General features: G+C 55.1%; 1 protein-coding gene across 3 annotated transcripts in view; it reads left to right on the plus strand.

Annotated features, from left to right (window-relative positions):
• INPP5A (inositol polyphosphate-5-phosphatase A) overlaps positions 1–23,659 on the plus strand; it is a 173,131-nt gene that overhangs the window by 107,537 nt on the left and 41,935 nt on the right. For all 3 annotated transcript variants that reach the window (XM_032423024.1, XM_032423025.1, XM_032423023.1), the window contains 4 exons: positions 2,139–2,202; positions 11,429–11,532; positions 17,825–17,877; positions 19,431–19,550. In XM_032423024.1, coding sequence (XP_032278915.1) covers positions 2,139–2,202; positions 11,429–11,532; positions 17,825–17,877; positions 19,431–19,550 — 341 coding nt within the window. The remainder of the gene's footprint in view (positions 1–2,138; positions 2,203–11,428; positions 11,533–17,824; positions 17,878–19,430; positions 19,551–23,659) is intronic.

A 23,659-nucleotide genomic window follows, 5' to 3' on the forward strand; every position in this document is an offset into this window, starting at 1 on the left:
GTTTATAAATATGTAAAAAGTATTTTAATTGTTTTTAGTAAAACAGGCAAGCAGTCAATATTCTCAGATGTGACGAGCACAGTGCTGACAGATGCTGTGGTCAGAAGGCCCGGTGAGCGCGGGGCTCCCATCCGCAGGCCTGGGTGTACTTTTTTGTGGACGTTGCTGTGTCCTGTGACAGATGCATGCCCTAAACCGTATTGATAGAGTAGGTTAAACATTGAAAAAGTTAGCTTGAACTTTGACTTTAAATATTCATTAGAGCTAATTATGGATTTTCTGACTCCATGAATTACAGTTTCTATACCTGCATTGGCAATTTGTTTTCCATTTATTTATTGTAAACTTCCTAATATTGTATTGGCTTTATCATGTTTAACAAGGCAGTAGTAAAGGTTTGCCACGACATTTATTTACCGACACTTTCTCGGAGTGCCCTTTCCACCTGAATCAGATGCAGCACAGCCCGTCAGAGGCTCATGTCCACGGAGTAGCCGCTGCTGGAGCTCTGTCTCCCCAGGTCCCTTGTGGGGGTGACCAGGTTCAGCAAAAGAATAAAATATATGTATCTAGACACATACATATCTATATCTGTATGTACATGAATACACAAACAGTGTGTGTGCACGTGTATGCATGTAAATGTACATGCACGCACACAGACACACGCATACACACATGCATGTGCATGCATATACACATGGATATTCATATGTATATCTACACGGGTATATACATACACACATACACAGACACATATACACGCATGTGCACACAGATAAATGCACATACACGTGCATGTGCACACATATACACAGACACGTACACAGAGATATACACACATGGACACACGTACGTATATTACATGCACACGTACATACACGCTCACATATACAGACACGTACACAGATATATACACACGGACACACGTACATATATTACATGCACACGTACATACACACGCACGCATACACACATACACACACAGATATATACACACGGACACACGTACATACATTACATGCACACACGTACATACACACGCACGCATACACACATACATACACAGATATATACACACGGACACACGTACATACATTACATGCACACACGTACATACACACGCACGCATACACACATGCATACACAGATTATATACACACGGACACACGTACATATATTATATGCACACACGTACATACACGCTCACATATACAGACACGTACGCAGAGATATATACACGTGGACACACGTACATATATTACATGCACACACGTACATACGCACGCACGCATACACACATACATACAGATATATACACACAGACACACGTACGTATATTACATGCACACATGTACATACGCACGCATACACACATACATACACAGATATATACACACGGACACATGTATGTATATTAGATGCACACGTACATACGCACACCCGCATATACACAGACACACACGTATGGATATTACAGGCACGTGAATACATGTGCATGGTTATACATACATATACACATATGCACACACAATTATACCCACTCACACAGGAATACACATATCCATATATATGTGTTCACAGGCACATAAAAAACACCAAGTTTGAATTCAGATAAACAGCAGGTAACTTTAGTGTCAGGTGTCCCAGGCAACCCTCCTCTGGTGGTCACCACGCGCCCCCCGTCTGGCCTCTGCAGTTTTGCCTTTCCTCACTGGACCCCGATGCCCAGAACCGTCAGCCCACGGATGGGGCGGGGGCCTGGCGGCTCTGTGGGCGGTGGTTTTGCAGCCCCATGAGGAGGAGGAGGACGCGGTGGGCAGAGAAGGCGGGCGTGGAGTGCAGCCGCTGGGAGCCCCGGCGGCGGGTGCAGCTCTAGGCGAGGCCGGAGCCAGGCTCTGAGCCGTTCCCGCTGGACCCCGCCGCCCACAGCCCAGGGCAGACCGCTGGAGTGCGCGCCCAGGTCGGGGGAAGGGCCTGTGGGGACAAGTGTGGCTCACGTCTCATCCCAGTGACCGTGATTAGGCCCTGAGGAGTGAACTCTCGTTTCTACAAGAGCATTTTGTTCCTCCCTTAAAACCGCTCTCAAACTGTTCCCAGTGCTGGTCTCTCACTCGGTTTCTCTTTTTGCTCTGCAGGCATTAGGAAGCTTTTATTTTCTTCATGAATCCTTAAAAAACATCTACCAGTTTGACTTTAAAGGTAAGACTTTTCTGGGCTTCCCCGCCCGGCGTCCCTGTGAGAGGGTCTCAGCCACTAACCAGGGGCCTCCCATGCAAACCTGGTGCTCAAGGCCCTCTGGATTCCAGGGGCATTCCTGCCCGGGACCCCGCCCGCCCGGGACCCCGCCCCGGACCCCACCCCCAGACCCCGCCCTTGCCCTGGACCCCGCCCCCGCCCCGCCCCGGACCCCAGACCCCGCCCCTCCAAGGACCCCGCCCCCGGACCCTGCCCCCGCCCTGACCGGGACCCCGCCCTTGCCCCGCCCCAGACCCCGCCCGCCCAGGACTCCAGACCCCGCCCCGCCCGGCACCCCGCCCCGCCCGGCATCCCGCTCCCCTCCTGCTCCCAGGGCGGGCCGGCAGGGGACCCTGGCTCTCCTACAGCGCAGTGCGGGGGGGCCCAAGGGTGGCCCTTGTGTCTGTGTCAAATGGGAGAAAATGAAGACCAGCGCGGGAGGGGGTGTCTTTAAAATGAGCCGGCGTTAGCGGTGGAGTGAAAAGTGCCCCGCGTTTCTGGGGCGCGCGTGCTGCGCGGAGGAGGTTCGTCCTGAGCTCCTGAAGACACGGCCTTCGTGTCTGCGTCTCCGCGCGGTCCGCCTGCCGCACCTGCTCGCACACGAGTCCCCTGACCGCACGTGGGCTCCTGAGCCAGATCCCGGTAATTTGAGGTGTCACTGAAGTTGTAATAGCTGTGGACGGCAGCTAATTATGTCAGGTTGTTCAGATTCATTATCTTTGCACACTTAGGAGACAGATCACCTCTTCTGAAATGCAGAGGCAGAGTCTTCCCTAAGCCGCTTGAGTAGTGGTTTCCTCCATGTCAGGAACAGGATTCCAGCCAGCAGGATGATTTTTCATTGGCCGTGTTGCTGAGGATTCTTTGCACAGTTTTAAACGCAAGCACGTGGCTTTCCCACCGAGGACCGTGCTGGGAGTAGCCTTGCAAACCTGGCGAGAGGCAGGCCAGAGGCCACTGTCCCCGCGATGTTAGCAGACCCTGGACGCCCCGGGCCTTGTTCTCCAGCAGCAGGGCTGTGGGTGAGAGGGAGCAGAGGGTAGGTGCTCAGACCCCGCGCGCTCCAGGTGGGGCCGGAAGCAGAACGGTGTGAGGCCTCTCGTGAGCCTGTTCTTCGAGCTTAGGCACAGAGCCGGTCTGCTGAACTTTTCCCTCCCTTCGAGTCACCAGTTCCAGACACGTTTTGCCGCTCGCTCAGATCAGTCGTAACGTAGCCCGCTAGCCCGGGGTTCTTTGAAACTGTACTTGGGGTGTACCTCCGTCTCCAGCAGACCTGCCGAGGGCCCCATGTTGTCAGCGATGGGAGTGGCGACGGTGGTGGTGATCGCGCCCTGAGCGCCTCTGCGGCAGGAGCATGTGCTGCGTCTGGGGCGCGCGGCGGCTGGACGCGGCATCAGTGCCCCCAGCACAGGTGCAGGGCGCAGGCACGGCCGGTCTCGGGAGCGGGAACCCTGCTCTTCACGCCTCCTCCTTATGCTTCCACTTAAGTTATAGCAGAAACAGTCTCAAATTTGTGAAAAGCTTGAATAAACTTTTTAAGAATAGCCTGAATTTAGTACATAGTTAGAAATTTGAGGACTCCCAGAAGGTGTGGATGAAAAGGGGTGAAAGGGACGTGAGTTTCTGGTCCGACACCTGAAGAGCGTGGATGGTGCTGAGCAAACGGAGCAGGGCGAGTCTCTCCGATGCCTCAGAGAAGCGAGGCCACAGGGCTGGTGCTGCCGCCACGCTGGAGGGACAGGCAGGCAGACCCTGAGAGCCACAGCTTCCGGGAGCCGGTGCAGGTGGGAGCCGCTGGGAGGGGCATGCAAAGCTGGAGGCTTGAGAGAGCTGCCCCCCCCCCCCCGCACTTTGGTGAGCTTTGGCTGTAGGAGCCCCACCATACTGTTACAGTAAAGATCAGAGAAAAACCCCCTCGTGCTTCTGGCAGGCGGAGAGGGAAGGAGCTGTTTGGAAGTTGTCCAAAGTCTTTCGTTCTTCCTGAAAGGCATGCCCGCGAGGACAGCCATGTCACCAGAGCTGCCCAACAGGCCTGGGGCAGGCAGGTGGGCAGCATCAGCCTCCGCTGGCCTTGCTGTCGTGCTTGAGGGGCCGTGGTGCTGAGAGCATGTGAGAAGGTTGCAGCCTGGGCTCATGCTGGCCGAAGGACCGAGGCAGGGTCACCGGACTGTACAACGGTGTCCCTCCCCCCAGCCGCAGCGCCCATCGTCACACCAGGTGTCATGGCAGAGAGTCTCCAAGTTCACCTTCTGTTTAAGGAGGAGTCTCACAAGAGCGCAGAGACTACAGAGGAGACGAGAACAGGGCATGGGAGGATAGGTTAGCCTCTGAGTCCCTACAGGAAACACCCCTGATATAGATCAGATGCTTAGATGTACATTAAGAAAGAAAGTTAAGAGAAGGAGTAAATGAAGGTAAAATATTTCATTTCCTGTTATTCTTAATCTGACAGATAACTTTTGTTCAAAGTGTCCATAGCAACAACATGGTGGGTGCCTGTAGCTTATGGGTAAGTGAGATGAGTAGTAGCGACGTCAGGAGGGATGGGAGAGAGGAGCTGGGGACTCTGCCGCAGGGAACCTGCACTTCTGTGGAGGAATACAGTGCTACGTTGAGAGTGGACTTGGATCGGTGGTAAATATGTATTGCAAAGTATGGCAACCACTAAAAAATTTTAAAATAATACACAGTTGACATGCTAATAATAGAGGAGAGAGAATGGAATCATATAAAATGCTCAATTAAACCAGAGAAGTCTACAGAAAAAGAGGGAAAGACAAAAAAGACACAGGAAACAAAGGCAACAGATGGAGAAGGTGCTGATATGGAGCATCTTACTCCAACTCTATCATGGTTCACTTTAGATGTCAGTGGTACCAATATACCAGTTACAAGACAGAAACTGTCAGAGTGGTTAAAAAAAATAAGACCCAACTATGTGTTGTCTGCTAGAAACCCACTTAAAATACATAGACACATAAAGATTAAAGGTCAAGGGGTGGAGAGAGATAGACCATGCTAATACTAGTCAGAAGAACGCCGGAGTAGCAATGATAATTTCAGATACAGCAGACTTCAGAGCAAGGAGAGTTACCGGGGATAAAGAAGGCTATTTATTACATAACAATAAAGGGGTCAAGTCTCTAAGAAGACATAATAGTTCTTAACGTGTATGCATCTAACAACAGAGTATCACAACACACAAGGGAAAAACTGAGAGAGCTTCCAGGAGAAATGGATGAATCCACTGTCACAGGTGGAGACTTCAGTGCCCCTCTCTCAGAGATGGACAGATCCAGCAGGCAGAGAATTGGTAAGGACATAGTTCAACTCAACAGCACCATCAATCAACGGAATTTAATTGACATTTATAGAATATTCTCTCCAACAGGAGCAGAACACACATTCTTCTCAAGTTCACATGGAACATTTACAATGGTAGACCACATTCTGGTCCATAAAATACTCCTCAACAAATTTAAAAGAACAGACATCATACAAAGTATGGTCTTGAACCACAATGGAATTTAACTAGAAATCAGTAACAGAAAGATAGCTAGAAAATCCCAAAATACTTGTGTCAAAGTTCAGAAATAACAGAAGTAAAACCAATGAATCACTGAAGTAATAATTAGTAAAAGTTTGCTGTGCACACATCAACAAGACAGTTTGCAAACCCAAGCATTCCAACCAAAACATGGAGTGGGGCTCTGGGGTATATTGTTATAAAACAGCTCAAGTGGTGTGGACGCAGTGATTTTATTCTTCGCAGTGATTGGTTATGATATTAGAATTCTCTTAAATGATGGGAGTGATTAGCGGTTACCTCATATCAACCTTGGGAAACAGATTTTTAGAGACATAAGCAAGGAATGACCCAGTTTAAGTTAGCCTTGCAAAATAAGCTAATTTCACCTTTGTTTGTATGACTCAACTGGCTTTGTCTGCTCAGGGAACTTTAAAGGCTGGTCTCTATTTGTTTTTTACTTTAACACTTGGATATGAAACAATACACTTCTAAATAACACATGAGTCAAAGAATAAGTCTTGAGAAATTTTAAAAATATTTTGAACTAAATGAAAATGAAATATGGCTTATCAAAATTTGTGGGATGTAGTGAAAGCAGTGCATTTGTAGCATCAAATGTATGTATTAGAAAAGAGGTTAAGATTTAAAATCAATAATCTAAGGTTCTGCCTTAGGAGCTAGAAGAAGAGCAAAATAAATCCAAATCATAAGAAAAGAAATAATAAAAATTAGAGCATAAATCAATGAAATTGAAAACGGGAACTCAATAGAGAAAATTAACAAAACCCAAAGCTGATTCTTTGAAAAGATCAATAAAATTGATATACCTCTACTCAGGCTAACCAAGGAAAAAAGAAAACACAAATTACTAATAGTAGAGATGAGAGAGGGGTCATCACTACTGACGCTATAGACATTGAAAGGATAATAAAGTTATACTGTGAACAGGTCTGTGCCTATAAATTTGATGATTTAGATGAGCCAATTCCTTGAAAAATACAATTGACCAAAACTCATACATGGAGGACTAGATAATCTGAATAGGCCTTTTGTCTATTAAGGAAATTGAATCAATAATTAATAAATTTCTAAAAAATAAAGCACCAGGCCTGATGATTTCACTATGAATTCTACTAAACATTGAAGGAAGAAATTATTCCAATTCTTTATAATCTCTTTCAGAAAATAGAAGCAGAGAGAAAACATTCTGACTCCTTCTGTGAGGCCAACATTACCTTATACCAAAACCAAAGAAAGATATTACAGAAAAAGAAAACCATAGGCCAGTAGCTCTCATGAACATAAAATACAAAAATTCTCAACATAATATTAGCAACTTGAATTCAACAGCATGTGAGAAGAATCACACAGCATGACAAATTGAGATTTATTCCAGGTACGCAAGACTGGTTCTACATTTGAAAATCCGTTAATCTAATACATCATATCAACAAGCTAAAGAAGAAAGCCGCATGATCATGTCAATGGATGCAGAACAAGTATTTGACTAAGTCTGACACCAATTCATAATAAGTCTCCGCAAACTACTTCAACTTGGTAAAGAACAGCTAGAGAAACCTACATCCCATATCACACATCATGGTGAGAAACTAGATGCTTCTGGTCTTAAGTCAGGATGTCCACTGTCACCATTTCCCTTCAACATTGCACCAGAAATCTTGGCTGTGCGTTAAGACAAGAAGAGGAAATAAAGGGTGGCAAGGAATAAAACTCTCTTAGTTCTCAGATGACATGATTATATAGAAGATCTGAGAGAATCATCAACAACAAAAACTGGTACAAATAAGCAAGGTTGCAGGATACAAAACTAATATACAAAAGTCAGTGACTTTGCTCTACCAACAGTAAATAGGTGCAATTTGAAATTAAAAACAAAATACCGTTTACATTAGCACATGCACAAAAGAAATACTTAGAAATAAATCTAGCAAAATATGTACAAGATTAGTATGAGGAAAACTACAAAACTTTGCTGAAAAGAAATCAAAGAGGATCTAAGTAAATGGAGCAATTTCCCATGTTCATGGACAAGAAAACTCAACATTGTTAATATACTGGTTCTTCCCAGCTTGATCCATTGATTCAGTACAATCTTAATCGAAATTCCGGCAAGTTACTTTGTAGACATCAACAAATTGATTCCAAAGTTTACATGGAGACACAAAAGACCCAGAATAGTCAACCCAATATTGAAAGAGAAGAACAACGTTGTAGGACTGACACTGCCCGACTTCAAGACTCACTATAAAAGCTACAGTAATTAAGACAGTATGGTGTTGGTGAAAAAAATAGACAAAAAGATCAACGCACAGAGTAGAGCCCAGAAACAGACCCCCATAAATACAGTCGACTGACATTTGACAAAGGAGCAAACACAACACAATGGAGCAAAGATGGTCTCTTTTACAGATGGTGCTGGAACAACTGGACGTCCATTGCAAAGTAATCTAGAGCCAGACCTCACGCCTTCACAAAAGTTGACTGAAAGCAGATCATAGACCTAAGTGTAAGGTATGAAAGTATAAAATGCCTGGAAGGTAACGCAGAAATGGTACGTGACTTTGGGTTTAGTGATGACTTTTTTATATTATTTTATTTTATTTTATTTTATTTTATTTTATTTTATTTATTTGACAGAGAGAGACACAGTGAGAGAGGGAACACAAGCAGGGGGAGTGGGAGAGGGAGAAGCAGGCTTCCCGCTGAGCAAGGAGCCCGATGCGGGGCTCGATCCCAGGACCCTGGGATCATGACCTGAGCCAAAGACAGACGCTTAACGACTGAGCCACCCAGGCGCCCCGGTGATGACTTTTTAAATACAGCGCCGCAGTCCATGAGGAAAATTGATGTGCTAGACTTCGTTAAAGTTAAAAATCTCTGCACAAAACACTGTGAAGGGAATGGAAAGTCAAGCCATGGACTGGGAGAAAATATTTGCAAGAGACACATCTGATAATCCAAAATATGCAAAGAACTCTTAAAACTCAACAATAAGAAAACAATCTAATTAAAAAATTTCAGCAGACATCTCACTCAAGAAGAGGTACGGATGGCAAATCAGACTGAAAATAGGCTCCACATCGTGTATAAGGAGACACCACCACGCACCCGTTGGAACGGCCACCATCCAGAGCGCTGACGGTCCCAGACGCCAGGAGGACGAGGAACAGCAGGAGCTCCCACCCACGGCTGCTGGGGATGCAGCATGGTGTGGCCACTTTGGACAGCGTGGCAGTTTCTTACAGACTAAACGTAGGCTTACTGCACAGTCCAGCAATCCTGCTGCTTGGCATGTTACCCGAAGGAGTTGAAAACTTAGGTCCACCCAAAAACCTACAGAAATATTTATAATATCTTTATTTATAATTACCAAAAACTGGAAGGAACCAGAATATGTCCTTTCTAGGTGAATGGATAAGTGGACTGTGGTCCATCCACACAGTGGAATATTACAGAGCAATAAAATGAAATGAGCCATTAAGCCACAGAAGGACAGAAGAACCTTAAATCCATATTTCTGAGTGAAAGAAGCTGGTGGGAAAAGGCAGCAAGCGGACAGTAAGGGAAGGCGGGAGACAGAGGGTGTAAGGGGTCTGTGTTGCAGGGGCTGGGGAGGGCGGGGGAGTGGGCGACGCCCCGAGGACACGGCGCGGTTGTCAGAGCCCTGGGCACGCGCAGCACACGGGGCCCTGACCTCCAGTACGGACCTCAGCGCGTAACAGCGAAAGCACATGCGCCGTGTCAGTGCGGGACAGACTGTTGGGGAGGGCGGGGCGCTTCCCATTCAGTGTTCTTACTCCTGACACTGCTCTAAGAAATCAAGTCTGTTCTTCAACAAAGCACGAAGGCCTCCTTTTGCTCCGACTCCCCCAGCCTCTTCCTCTTTCTTACGGCAAGGAGGGTTTTCATCTGAAGCAGAATTGTCTCCCTGCGACAGTCTCTTCTCCCCTTCTCCATTGACACGCTGCGGACCGCGTGGCTTGTGGAGGACCGTGGGCGTCCGTCCTGGGGGCATCCACCCCCTGCAGCACAGGAATGGGTGCCCCCGGCGGCCCGGTGTCGTGACTCAGGCTTGGCTCCAGGTGCTGACCGCTGGAGGGACAGCTGGGCCCTTGCTGGGCGTCGGTGGCAAAAGGAGGCAGCTCGAGAAGGCCCAGGGAGGGACAGGAGGAGGGTAAGGCACATCAGGAAGCCCACACTGCAGGCCGAGGCCACGGGAAAACCGTCCCATTGCGGGTGGGGCGCCCAGGCCCGCCATCCCGGGAGTGGTTAGCTCCCCTGCGGAGCCCCCCGTGCCAGGGCAGGTGGCCCGCAGCCTTCTCAGATGGGCGCTTACACTGCCCCCCGGTGTGGTATTTGATAAATGCTGTCTGTCCACGGACACGGATGAGTAGCTCCAGGAAGTGCCTCCCGCGATGGACACACTTCTGCACCATTTCCAGTGGTGGTGGGTGTCGGGAATGGGACGTGGTGGGCCACGTGGGGGTCACTTGTTCATTGACACAAGCCGTGCCCACCTGCCGCCTGGCACCAGCCTCCTGGCTGAGGGGGTTTGTCCTGTGTCCCCCCACGGGCCTCGGAGGCCGTGGTGATTGGTGAGGGGACAGAACCACATGCACCAGTCACTTTGGTGATCGTCCCCGTGTTTGGGAGCAAGACCAGAGAGACAGTGGGCACAGTGAGCGCGCAGCTCGGCGTTTGGGGGATGGCTCCACGTCACTGCTCTGTCCTCACTTCCCTCCATCACCAAACGTCCCATCCTGCCTCCTGCTGGTGGGGCAGATTGTCAGAGTCCTTGCCCACCAGTGTTTGGCTTTGGCCTGGGGTTCACTTTCCCCCCAAACCCGCAGTGCCCAGAGCTTTGTCCCTAGACACTGCCCGTGTATCTCATTCCCACTCTCTGCCCCCATCAGTGGGTCCGTGGGGCCCGAGGTGTTCCAGGAGCTGCAGGTGGGGACAGGGAGCGTGACCACCACAGAAACGGACAGCACACTTCATCCCTTGTCCCCTGGCAGTCTCCTAACAGCCGGGAGCTTCACCTCGTCCCAGGTGTTCCCGGCCCAGGAGCAGCCGTCTGGGCCCGCTGCTGCCCGAGCTCCCTGCGTGGCATCTTGTGGGTGCCACTTGAGAGACCCCACCATGGGCGTGGAGCGATGGAAAGAAGCAGGCCTGGGCCTGGATGTGAAAGGTCTAGACCAAGCCCTGTCCGCGGGGGCATTGGTCCAGGCGTGGGGCCTGGGGAGCGGCTTACGCCGTACTCCGTGTCTCAGTCTCACAGAAAAACTGCTCTTCCTTGGACATGAATGATGTCGGCTGCATGTGAGGAGGAAATCGATGTTATTAAGTAAATTTGTATTAAGGTATGAGTGAACGGTTATTCTGCAGCCGTCCTAAATATATTCACGGTTTTAACAGAGGATGCCAATTAGCCCTTGTAAATCTGCAGGCTGGAAGCTCTTAGGGGATAATGAAGTGGAGTGTCGGGCTCCAGGTCGTGGGGTGGGAATTTACGAGCCACTGGCGTCCCCCGGAGCAGCGGGTCCTCCCCACCCCGCGGCTCCCCGCGCTCCCCGCGGGCCACACTGCTTGGGTGGGGTGCCGCCGTGAGGTCATTCATGTCACCCTTCTGCACTTTTCCAGCCAAGAAGTATAAAAAAGTCACTGGCAAAGAGATCTACTCGGACACGCTGGAGAGCACACCCATGCTGGAGAAGGAGAAGTTTCCGCAGGACTACTTCCCCGAGGTGTGTCCCGGCCGCCGGCCCCCCGGCGCACTTACCCCTCAGAGCATGTGCCTCGGGAATGAGGAAACGGAGCTGAAGGCCCCGTGTTCCAGGGAGGGGGGTTCCCATTCTGGCTGCTGCGTGCTGCAGCAGGTGGTCTTTCTGGGAGGTTCTCAGGCCCACGTGGGTCCATCTGGGTGGTGTTTGGTGGGGGCTGAGGACCTGCGTCATCTGTCGTTACACGAATCACATTTTCTAACATCATTTCCAGGCAGAGTAACCTTCCCCATGAGAGGCAGGAAGATAATCGTCAGTTCATTGTGGGGCCTGGAGAGGCCAGGGGCCCCCCAGCAAGTGTTAGACGGGAGCAGGTGGATCTGGCCGCGGTGCTGGGGCGCGCGGGCGTGTCTTCCCTGGGAAGGCTGGGCGGGCCCTCTGGCATCTCACAGGTAAAGCCTTGGGTGCTGCCAGCCAGAAAACCAGAGCCGAGGGTGCCCCCTTCCCGTGTCCGGGGGTGCCCGCACCACGGAGCTCAGAAGCTCGGGGACAGCAGGGGCTCCTTAACCACCCACCGCTCAGACAGTTAACCAGGACGTGCTGATCTATTTCCAGTGGGTTTTGGTGCCTTTCTGTGTGGTTTTACTATTTGAATGCGGTCATGACGCTGCACAGATGACCTTGGACTCGGGTGTTGTAGCAAACACGCCCGCCGGCATCTTGGAGCCTGCTAATCCCGTCTGATGCACGCACTGACCCAGAGTTGCGCGCTGTGCCCTTCCGTCGTCTGTGATTGAAGCATTGGGATGGTGTGTTTCACTCGCCCGTGAGGCCCACCTCCCTGCCGCAGCAGAGGTCGGCTCAGCGCAAGAAGCACTGCCCCACCGGGTCCCCCTGCACGAGGACTGCTCGCTGTCCATGGAGACGCCCACCAGCGCTGGGAGCTGATTTTCAGCAAGGCCGCAAGCGCATTAACTTGTTTATGACCCAGGCCTGGGGTGAGGGAATTGTGGCGGACACTGTGAAGGATGGGTGCAGCTGCCTCATCGCTCGTCCCTGAGCCAAGGACGCAGTGTCGGGGGCCGGCCTCTGTCCTGGCTGCCCCAGCCCCCACTGTCCCCTGCTCCTCTTGACGTTGCAGCATGGCCAGAAAGCTCTGGAAGCAGCGGAGTGAATCCTGGCAGTCCTCCCTGAACGTCCGTCCAGGGCTGCTGTCCCCTTGGAGATGCCGAGGGCCATAGAGTCAGCTTCAGAGCTGAGCGGGGCCACTGAGAGTGACCACGGGCCCTAGTGGGGACAGCGGGCTGGAGAGAGCAAGCTCTCCACAGCAGGGAGATCAAGCTCTAACAGGTGCTCAGGGAGGTTTGGGAGCAGGTACCCCTGCGTCTTCTCTGTGGGGTGTCCCACGGCACCCAGCGGCTGAGAAGCCCCCAGGCTCCTCTCAGCTGCCTCTTTCGCTCTGTTTCATCAGCCCGACTGATTGTGCCAGAGACCCCGGGTCGCCTGGCTCCTCCGTCCTCAGCCCAGAGCACGTCCCAGCCCAGGAGGGCACTCACCTGCGCCTGGTGGCTGGCTGGGATGTGCCCCAGAGGGGTGGACACAAGGGGCCATGCCCCTGGGAGAGGCAGGACTCTGGGGGTCCCATGGCGTGATGACACGAGGGCAGGGTGGGGGCACGTCTGAGGCCACCCCCAGCAGTGCCGTCTGTTGGCAGCGTCCGGCCGCCCGAAGGCTGTCAACTGGCGCTTGCTGAAGAGCGAGTGGCTCACGGTGCCCAGCCTCCACGCGGAAGAGCTGAGCAGCTCTGCGTGCGCAGGGGGAGCTCCGTGCAGTGGGGGGCTGGGTATCTACTCCACGGCCCACGCTCACTCCCCGAGGGTAGGACACGCGCCGATCACTCTGTTTGTGATGGATTTGTGTGTGGTGCTCACCTCCCAGGTCCCTCTTCCTCCCACCACGGGTCCTCTCGTCCTCGTCCTCAGAGCCCAGGTCCCTGGAGGCCCCCGGAACCAGTCGGCCATGAGCTGTGATGCTCCCAGAGACCTACGTGGCAGGTGCCACGTCCCTCTGGTACTAGAAGAAAGAGAGCAAAGCAGTGCCCCATGCAGGACGCCCCAGGAGGAGTCGGACGCCTGCTGAGCCCCCAAAGCTCTGTCCATCCCTGCAGGACAGCAGGCCTCCTTCTGAGGGGCTCCCTGCCCCCCAGCCCTCAGGCTGTCCTCTGGGCCCGGCATCTGCAAACTGGCTCCCTAGACCACGGCACGCGTGGGGCCCTGCGGCCTGGCCCCGCATCCCGACCCTTCCCTCTGCTGGCCCAGGCCGTGTGCGTGAGGAGGCTTGGGGTCGGCGTGGGGGGGGTCAGACGAAGTCTAGGGCTTCAGCTATGGCGTCCCACGTCCTACACACCCCCCAGAGGGCAGACGCCCCGAGGGGCCTCAGTGTCTGTGAGGTGGCTCCGAGGGGGTGGATGACAGCCAGCGGCCGCCTCTCCCCCGTGGGAGGAGTGCGGGGCATCCCGGGTGACCACGGTCCCATCCACAGGCAAGGGAAAGGTTTTCTGGAAGGAAAGGTGGGGTGTCACTGGGCAGATCCCAGTCTGTCTTCTGGAGAGCAGTGTGTTGCTGGGACTCGGGTGACCCCCAGAGCGGCGGCACCGGCCTTCCTGGGGCCGCCGTCCTTACTCCGTTTGACGTGATGTTGCCGCGTTAGAAGTTGTGTCTGGTCCATGGGGTCTGTCAACGTGTGGATGTGGCAGAAGTGAGCGTGGCATAGTGAACAGAAGGAAAAACTTATTTAACAAAAATCCTGATGCTTCGAGCATCCCGTCGGTAATGTTTTTCAGGTGTGCAGAGGTCTGCGTTCCCTGAGGCTGTGGCTGGGCAGGGCCCCAGGGTGCCACGCAGCAGAGCTGCAGGGCGCGTGCCCGCCTGGCGCCGGCCCTGCTCTTGGGCCTCTGAGCCAATCCTTTAGCTTTATTTGAACACATTTTGGGGGAGGGAATTAGTCTAAGCCTGATTTCTCTTCTTTTATTACCTTCACTTAAGGATAATCTAAATGTAATTACCATGATGGAGGCATAATGCAATTCCAAATAATTACAGCTCACTGCATATAAAACTAACAAAACTTTCTCTGCTGATTTATGGGTGCTTTTGGCTCGGCATGAATTTCAAATGCTGCCTCTGGGAGCAGCACTCCAGATAATGTGAGACCATTTTTAAAAAGCAGATTTGTGTAGTCGATCAGGGCCGAGGCATTTTTTTCCTCTTGCCCGTAGTGAGAAATTGGTTGTTACCATAGATCACAGGGACTGCTCCAAGCTCTTATGAAAGATGGATTAATTTCACTAATGCTCCAAAGCGGGCCTTTCACGGGCAAGGCTGCGTGTAGATAACCTCCCCACAGCCTCCCTTTTCTCCGCGCTGATTTATGCCGTCCTTTAGTGGATGAACCGTCCTGCATTCACCATCCATCTGCTGGCTAAAGGAATCCTATTAACAGGGGGTCTGAGCAGGGACTTAATAGTGCAAGGTGAGCGATGTGGCACAGCCCCCCCCCCCCCCCAATGTGACGTGGTTTCATTCCCTGGCGACAGCCTCTGCAAGCAGGGCGTGCACCTGGCCACTGCTGCCCGTACGCGGTCACCCGCAGGGAGGTTTCGGAAGGTGCTGGTGACCAAAGTTTCTGCACGTGCATGGAATGAAACAGATCAGTCGACATTCGAGGGAACCCCCAGCCTGTGACGGAGGCACCGCTTCCTATCTCCGTCCCTCCCGGCTGCAGGACAGCTGTGGGCGTGTGCATGCGTGTGCGTTTCCACTAGGACGTCATGCAGGGAAGCCTCACCAGGCGGGCACTTGCCCTTCTGATGATTGGGGTGTGTTCCTGGCCCTGCCCTGCCCCAGCGTGGCCCAGGTGAGCGTCCCTGGGTCAGGGCTCAGCCACAGTAGGGAAGGGACGGTCCCGACAAGGGGCTGAGGGAAATTCCAGTTCTGGTTCCTTTTGCAAGGAGCCGGTGGTCTTGGGCAGGTGACCATGTTCAGCCCTGGTGCTGCACCCTGAATCTGGCGTGCTTGTCATGACCACCTGCCCAGCCCTCGGGTAGAAGGACGGGGGGCACACCAGGGGTGAGGAAGGCGGTTTCTGGAAGGACCCCCGGTGCAGCCCAGTGCCGCCCGAGGACACATGATCCCCCGCGGAGCCCAGGCTCCCACATGTCAGGATGTCCCAGGCTCTAGCCTCACTTTTTCATCCTGGGAATTACTTGGAAATGCAGCCTAAACACATTTGTAATTATAATGATGAACTTACTTCAAAAGTAACGTATTTTCTACAAACGTTTAGTAAAATATTTGGGTGTAATAATGTTATATTGTTAAGCTTTTTTGAGGTTTATTTGCAATGTAGTTAAAAATCTTAAATCTAGTTAGAATCCTAAAATTACAATTACAATTAAAATTACAAATCTGTATTATATAAAAAAGTAACACATTAACTCATGTTTTATGTACGTATTCTATTAATAATGTTAACGATGCCCCATTACTGTGGACAGTTTCAATGTCTAAAAAAAGATACATGCATGCACAGTTATTGAAGGTACGTGTGCGGTGTCCGTATGCAGAGAGACCTTACTTAACACGTAATTGACAATTGAGAACAATCATTAATTCTTGGTTAATTATATTAAATTCACAAATGCCTTACAATTTTAATGGACGTGAGATCCGAGGTGGTTGGGTCAAATTCAGCTTGGGTCTCGGCAGCACGGCTCGGCACTGGGCTGGGACGTGGGGTCTCACGTCGAGCATCTGTCCCGGCCATGCTGCTCTTGTGGAAGCAGGGCGGGCGCCCCCGTCCTCTTCTCGCACACGCGCCCCGGGTCCTGTGGCTGCGTGGGGAGAGCGAAGCCCGGCGCCGGGAGAGCGTCAGCGACTGTGCGTGAGACAAGAGAAGACCCAGGTCAGGGCCAGTGGGCGTTTGGCTCAGCCTGGTGAGCTTGGTGGCGGCGGGGGCTGGTGCATGGTGGACACTTGGCAGCGGGAGGCTCCAGAGCTGCGGCGTTTGCACCTGGAGGTTGTGGTGACCTTGAAGGCAGCACTCCCCCCCCCCCCCCCCCCGAGCAGGGCGTCACCATAGGAACCCAGCCGGACACCTTATGAAGCTGGTCAGGAGGGAAACAACAGGCGGACGGTGCCTGAGGGGGATGTGGGGTCAAGCAGGGGTTTTAGCTGCTGAATTATTCGCATTCGGTAAGTGTCTAGAGCCCCTGTGATTCTGGACTCCCCCAGGGAGCACTTTCTGTCCGAGCTCCACCCTGGATCCACATGGTTACCACGGGCACCGCGAGCCCAGGCCCCCGAGGACATGTGCGTCACCACGGCCATCCTCCCGTCCTCCCCTCCATCCCCCGAGCTGCTCCTGCCGGCACAGCGGAGGGACATGCTCCTGGGGCTTGGGGGGGACTGCACATGTCTGTCCAGCTTTCTGAAGTGTTTGAAAACTGGGGGTTCAGGGAGGTCTCCCCAGTGCCTCCTGGGGCTCGCAGGGCATGTGAGCAGGAGCCCCACTCCCACTGCCTGGGCTGTGAGCTGCCCCGTCCAGCGTGGCTACTGAAATGGAGTAAATCCAGACACCACAGACCATCTGCCGTGCTCGATGGCCCTGCTGGGCATGGCTCGTGTGTGGGGCAGCGTGACACAGTGTGGCACCCCTTCCCCGCCGGCGTGAGCACACGGGACAAGCCGGTCACCTGTACTGGACGAGGGATGTGTCAGCACGGCGGGTCTCTCCCCTGCTAGGGAAGCAGCCCTGGAAAGGGTGCGGGTGTGGCGTCCTGCCCCTCACGTCCCCTTCAACCAGCAAGAGGAGTGTGGGAAGCCAGGGACCCTCCTCCCAGCTTCTAGAACACAGGCAGTTCTTAGGGCAAGTGTAGCAGAAATAAAAAGCGGGTTTCTTTGGTCCAGCACCCTTCTCTGCTGACAGGCTCTCGTCCGCCAGGGCCCAGCCCGTCCCCACTAGTGGGCAGCTCCAGGCAGGGCCTTGGCGGGCGCGTGCAGCCCTCCTCTGCTCAGCCGGGGCGTCCTCACCCAGAAGGTAACGCTAACCGCGCCGTTCCCTACCTTTCCCGTGCACTGAGCTTGAGGCGCCCTGGCGAGCTTCGTGTGGGACGCTTACGAGGCGCACACTTGGGTTGTGAGCAGAAGGCCTTCGGCGGAAGGATGAGCGTTGCTCTTCCTGATTGAAAAAGCGTCTTGGGTGTCTGTTCCCTTCCTCTTTTAAGCTGGCTCATCTGCGCAACCTGTTTGTTTTTCAGTGCAAATGGTCGAGAAAAGGCTTCGTGCGGACAAGATGGTGCGTTGCAGACTGGTACGTTTATCGTGGTGACTGTCACCTTGCTTCATAAACCTCGGAACGTTTTCCCTGCCTTCTGTGTGGTGTGGCCGCACGCCCAGTCACAAGCTGCCCACCAGTCTTCGGCCCGCTTTGTTTTCGGAGACTCCATGTGACACCGTCCTGTTGCCTGGGGTCCCAGCTTGGGCACAATGCAGGCCCCCCCGCCTCCTCCCATGGGCACAGGCATCCGAGTGCCACCCAGGCAGCCCTCCGCAGGCCACGGTCAGCCGCAGTGGGCACCAAGCACAGGACTGGCAGACCCTCCCCAAGTTGACCCTCGGGCCTGGCCTGCCTGTGGGCTGGCTCTCCCGTCTGGGGCGGCCCTTGCTGCCTCAGTGGAATCTTCAGATTCTCGCACCTGCTCTCCTCCCCTGAGCTCCCTGGGACCATGGGTCTTAGGGTCCTAGAGCCGCATGCGTCCCGTCAGTGGCCGTGGGAAGGCCTTCTGTCAGCTGAGGGCACGTCCGGCCAGGGGTGGGGGCGCTGAGTGAGTGCCTGCCGGGTGTCCCATCCCGGGCAGGCCCTCAGCCGCCCCTGCGGTTGGCACAGTGCCCTCCCTGGGGCCTTCGGGCGGCTCTGCCCGGGGCAGGGGGCAGGAGCTGCAGACTCTCCAACAGAATCCGGCCAGTGCCCTTTGCCCGCGCTCATGCCTCGCTGGCCACCGCAGCACAGCGCAGGCACCAGGGAGGGTCCTCGGGTCGCCGTGTGGCTGAGAGGATTTGCTTCTGCTGCCCTCCTGCCGCCCAGGAGACGGTCGTGAGCTTGGCACACGCATTTCACAGGGTCCTCGGCCTCGCGGTCCTGGCACTGTGACGACCGCGGCGTGCTTGTGCCGCACGCTGACCTTGTGAGGCGACACATCTGCGGTGACGCCCAGGAGCTCTCCGTGGGGTGGGAGGGCTGCCGGCCGGATTCTGGCCTCACCGCGTGCGTCCCTGCCGAGCGGATTCCCTGCCGCGGGGCCTCCCTGAGGGGCTGTGAGCTTGGGGGCTTCTCCCGAGTGGAAGGAACCGCTCGTGCCCCTCCTCTGGTGTCACGGCCCCACGGGGAGCAGCCGATGGGCTCCGGGCGGCATCGGGCCACACCCCCAGCTGCCCGTGACGGGGTCCAGGCCCCGGAGTCTGCTGTCTCCTCCTGCTGCTTCCTCCCTCCTCCCTCCTTCTCTCTCGTCCCCCCACCCCCTCCTCCGTCCCTCCTCCCGTTCTCCTCCTCCTTCCTCTTCCTTCCTCCTGGTTGAGGAGGGTTTCTGCAATCAGGTCACATCTCTTTCTTTGGCAGGAAACAGCCCTTCTCAGTTGGTCGGACGTATTTAAGGGCTGACCCTGAGGTCACCTGTGTCCCCCTCTGACCAGGCAGGGGACGTGCTCTGGGTGGGCCTGGAGCAGCCGAGGAGGACAGGAGTGGGTGCAGGCGGCGCTGCCCATTGTGACCCTCGGGCGCTGGCCCCACATCGCTCCGGGGAGCGGGGCCACGCTGGTGCCCTGCAGCGCCAGCCCTCTGTCACCGTGTCTCCTTCTGTCCCGCAGTGCCTTTGACTTGGTCAACATCCATCTTTTTCATGATGCTTCCAATTTGGTCGCCTGGGAGACAAGCCCTTCGGTGTACTCGGGGATCCGGCACAAGGCCCTGGGCTACGTGCTCGACAGGTGGGTGCTGCGCGTGCGGCCCCTCCCGCCCCACCTCCTCCAAGGTCGGGGCTCTCTCTCTTTTAAGCCACTCGTCCATGTCTGTTGTTTTCCTATTGGCCAAAACACAAAATTTGCAAATGTTGCCCCAAATCCCAGCCCTGGTCCCAAGGCTTGAGCAGCCTTTGCTGGACAGACCCGAAGGTGGGGGGCCTGACTCCCTCCCATGTTGTGGGGAAGCCAGGCGAGCGTACGGAGATGTCCGCTGAAGTGTCAGCATTTCAGCCAGGGGCTCGGAGAGGCCAGTGCGTGCGTTCTGCTGGCCCCAGGCGAGCCTTCCCATGGTGCTGCTGGGCTCGGGGTCACGGCACCTGGGAGCGGCCGTGGGCGCGCGAGCTCAGCTCTCCTGGCTCTGTCTCTCTGCAGCCCAGGGCCTGGGCGCAGGGGTCCCGGTGGTCTTGTGCCCCTCCTGCCCAGGCTCCAGCCAGCCTGTCCTCACTCCTCTGCTCCTTGAGCTCCCTCTTGGCTGGTGTTCAGGACCTCCTACCCTGGACCCCACGAGGCCTGCCACCCATCCGTGACCACGCTGTGTGATCTTCCCCAGGGTCAGGGCTGGTGGGCATCTGGGGAAGAAAGGCAGCCCCTCATACCGTGATTAACAACAGGGTATGTTTGGTCCTGAACCAGCATCAGCATCCCTCTTGGTTTGCAGATGAACCTTTGCTTAGTTGGAGCCTCGGCGCCCGAGTCCATGGGGCTGTCTGGTTCTACCCAGTCCTCAGATCAAGCCTTCCCCTGCCAGCTTGCATGGCCTGAGGGACGTCAGCGACCCCCTTGGCCCTGGGGGAGCTATCACTACCGGATGGGTTCTCCCCGTTTCTGCCCAGGCAATCTCAAATTTTCCCCGGGGGCCCTGCCCCACCCCACCTCTGCCCCTGTGCCAGAGCACGGAGTTGGGCATCTGTGGAAATGGGCCAAGGACTTAGACTCTGACCTTTGACCCCTCCCGCCTGCACCCAGCACCGCTCCATCCTGCCCCAAGCTCAGCCCTGGCCCCGGCCTGCGTGGGGCCTCACCCACCCCATGCACGATCCTTCTGGATTGCTTACGGGGCTCAGTAGGGATGCGCTCTGGACAGGGAGTTGGCTTTCATCCTTGTGCTGTCTGGTGTGGGACAGTGGCCACCGGTTCACCTCTAGGGCTCCCGCTGCCTCCTGCCAGGTCCACACGGAGGAACCGTGAGTGTGAGATGCAGGTTGGTTGCATCTGTGCTCCTGCACACTGAGGGCTTTGGACCTCAGCCCAGAACAGGTTCTGGGTGGCTGCTCTTCAGGGGCCTCCCCTGGCCTCCCAGGCCCGGGCTGAATGGGGCTCAGAGGTGGGATTGGTGCCTGGGTATTGGAGGGCTGTAGAGGCCTGAGCCAGCCTGAGGTCTGGGCACGCTGGGTGGGTCCTGGTGCTGCATCCCAGCATGCCGGCCCGTGGCCGCCCGTGCTGGGGCTCCCCCCATCCTGTTCTCACCCACGCCCACTCTGGAGGGCCCCCACATGCAGGCCTCCTCAGCGCCACATCGGTGCAGGTGGAAACCCTCAGGTGGGCGCTGGCCTGGCCGTCCAGCTGGAGGGGGCCAGGAAGACAGGGATGTGCGAGGGAGGGCCCTCTGGGGAGGGCTTACCTCGAGGGGGCTGTGGGCTGGCTCCCCACGCTGAGCTGCCTGGCTGGGGTGCTGTGGGTGGGCCAGCGAGCCCATGTCCCGGGAGCCAGGACCTGCTCCAAGCCGCAGCCTGTGTGGGTCTTGCGGCCTGACGGGTTCTGTGTGGGCTGCCCCCGCTCGCCGGGACCTCCCGTGGAGTCTGGGGCCAGGACACAGCCCTGAACAGTCTGGTCTTGGTGACTGTAGTCAGGCTGTCGGTGGGGTTTCCCGTTACAGCGTGTCATGGCCCCACTGTCGTTCCTCCACGGCCTTCAGGAAAGCAGCCTCTGGGTTTCGGGGCCCTCTTTTGCGACTTTGCATTCCCATGAATCGCTTCTGTGGGGAGCTCAGCCAGCCGCAGATCCGGACCTCCACCGTGCAGGGCTGGGCCGCCCAGCACAAAGGGCAGCTCTGTAGGAGCGGTGAATAACGGGCTGTCCTTTCATCGGGGCGGCTAACCTTTTGGCAGCCACCAGCAGACTGCATTCTGCTCTGCCGAGTGGGAGGACAATGCCATGCTGGCCCTTTGAATGGACGCTGCCACCAACAGTGCCCCATTCACAGCGTTGGGAACCTCGGGGAGCATTGTCCGCCGTGCTCTGTGGGGACGCAGGGAGACAGCAAGGAGGCTCCTGAGAGGGGAGCCTGCCCGGTCCCAGCTTCATCTCCCCGTGGCGTCAGACCCCAGCAGCCTGGCGTCCCCATCCCCCGGCACTGGAGGCCAGAAGCCCAGGTTAAAACCCAGAGGCCCCCAGTGCTACATGGGCCACTTTTCTGTAAACCTAAGATTGTTCCAAAATAAAAACTTAGTTTACAGAAACCCGAGAGACAAACTCTGCAGTGTGCAAACTCTTCACAAGTGTTTGACTCCCCAGCAGTGTGGACTGTGAGTGCCACGGCACGCCTTGTGCAGGATGTGGCCTGTGTGGACGCTGACCCCAGCCCGGGCTCACCTGGAAAGGACTCCTGTCTGAGACGGCGGACGATGAGATCCTCAGTGTCAATAAAGCGCAGCCCGCGGGCCCTCTAGGTTTTATTACAAATAATAATCTTAATGTTTTTTGTGCAATTCATGAATATTTTGCTTTTCATCCGTGATTAACAAAGAGTGTCAGGCTGGGAGGCTGGGAGGCCGGCGGTGCGGGGGCCCCTGCGTGCACCTGGGGACCTGTCCTCCCGCAGGAGCGCTTGCACCTCTGTGGCGCACAGTTGAGCCCCTGGGGCGCGTTCTGCGGATTAAACGAGCAGAGGCCGTGGAGCACCGTCCTTCCTGAGCCGCCAGCGCCAGAACTTCCTGACGGCTTCCCAAGCTTTCCGCCGTGAAATGAGATTTTTTTCCACAAGTGACAGGGCTCTTCTGTCTCCCCTTTGAAACGTGGCCTGGGCCTAGTTCAACAGAACATTCTACATTACAACTGTGAAATCCTGGCATGAAGCGCCCCGTTGTCCCCCATTATTTTCTCAGAAATACAGTCCATTGTCCCGGCGCTCAAGTTAATTTGATCAACATTGGGACATTTAACTTTTATGTCCGGGCAAAAGAGCTGTTTCATGCTCATTTTGGGCATTCAAAGGAAATGATTGCCAGAAAAATAATGTTGCTCGGAACAATTGGGAGCAATTAGTTTCCCAGGGAGAGGCGATGTGACGTGCCCCGCCGCACCGCTCCGCTCTGTGGCCTCCCGGGCGGCCATCAGTCAGCTGTCAACTGCTCAAAGACCCTCCAATCTAAACGTTTCTCTTCAGCCCGTTCCCAGAACTCGCCTGGCTGTTCAGCGGGCGGAAGAAAAGCCACTGCGTCTCCAGGCAAAGGCGAGCACAGCGCTGAAGACCTGGGTCATTCGGGACACTCCCTCCGCGTGGCCAGCCGCAGAGCTGCTTCTCGCCACCGTGTTTCCTGCTCCGAGTGCCCGCGGGCAGCAGGACGTACACATGTCCCCTCGGGCATCCGTCCGCCCGGAGGCCGAGGTCGCCGTTGTCGTGTGTGCTGATGTGGTGTGGGGTCCGGGGCCGCACAGGCCGGCGCCCTCGACCCTGCTCGGCCTGCGGGCTCTGGGCCCCCCCGTGTTCCCAGCGCCAGGTAGGAGCGCGCCCAGTGAGGACGCGTGGAATCAGCTGCAGTCCCAACAAACGAGCTCGTTACTCCGTGCGTCTCAGATGACGGACCCCGTCTGTGATACAGTCTCCACTTTATTTCATTGAAAACCAGGTGAAGCATCCACAAAGTGTAGATGACTGTGATGACGGGTGTGCCCTGTGGTCAGCTCGGTCACGTCCGTGTGTCCGTGGTCGTCTCCTGTGTCCTTCTGTTAGGAAATGAAACAGCGTGCTCGAGCCCGCTCTCCTTTCCCTACGCTCAGGCGGCTGCCGCCGCCCCCGACCATATGTCCTGTCTACGCCACGGGCAGGGCTCTGTCTGCAGCGCGCACGTGGGAGC

This window comes from Phoca vitulina, unplaced genomic scaffold (assembly GCF_004348235.1).
Source record: "Phoca vitulina isolate PV1807 unplaced genomic scaffold, GSC_HSeal_1.0 scaffold28, whole genome shotgun sequence".
Taxonomy (NCBI): Eukaryota; Metazoa; Chordata; class Mammalia; order Carnivora; family Phocidae; genus Phoca; species Phoca vitulina.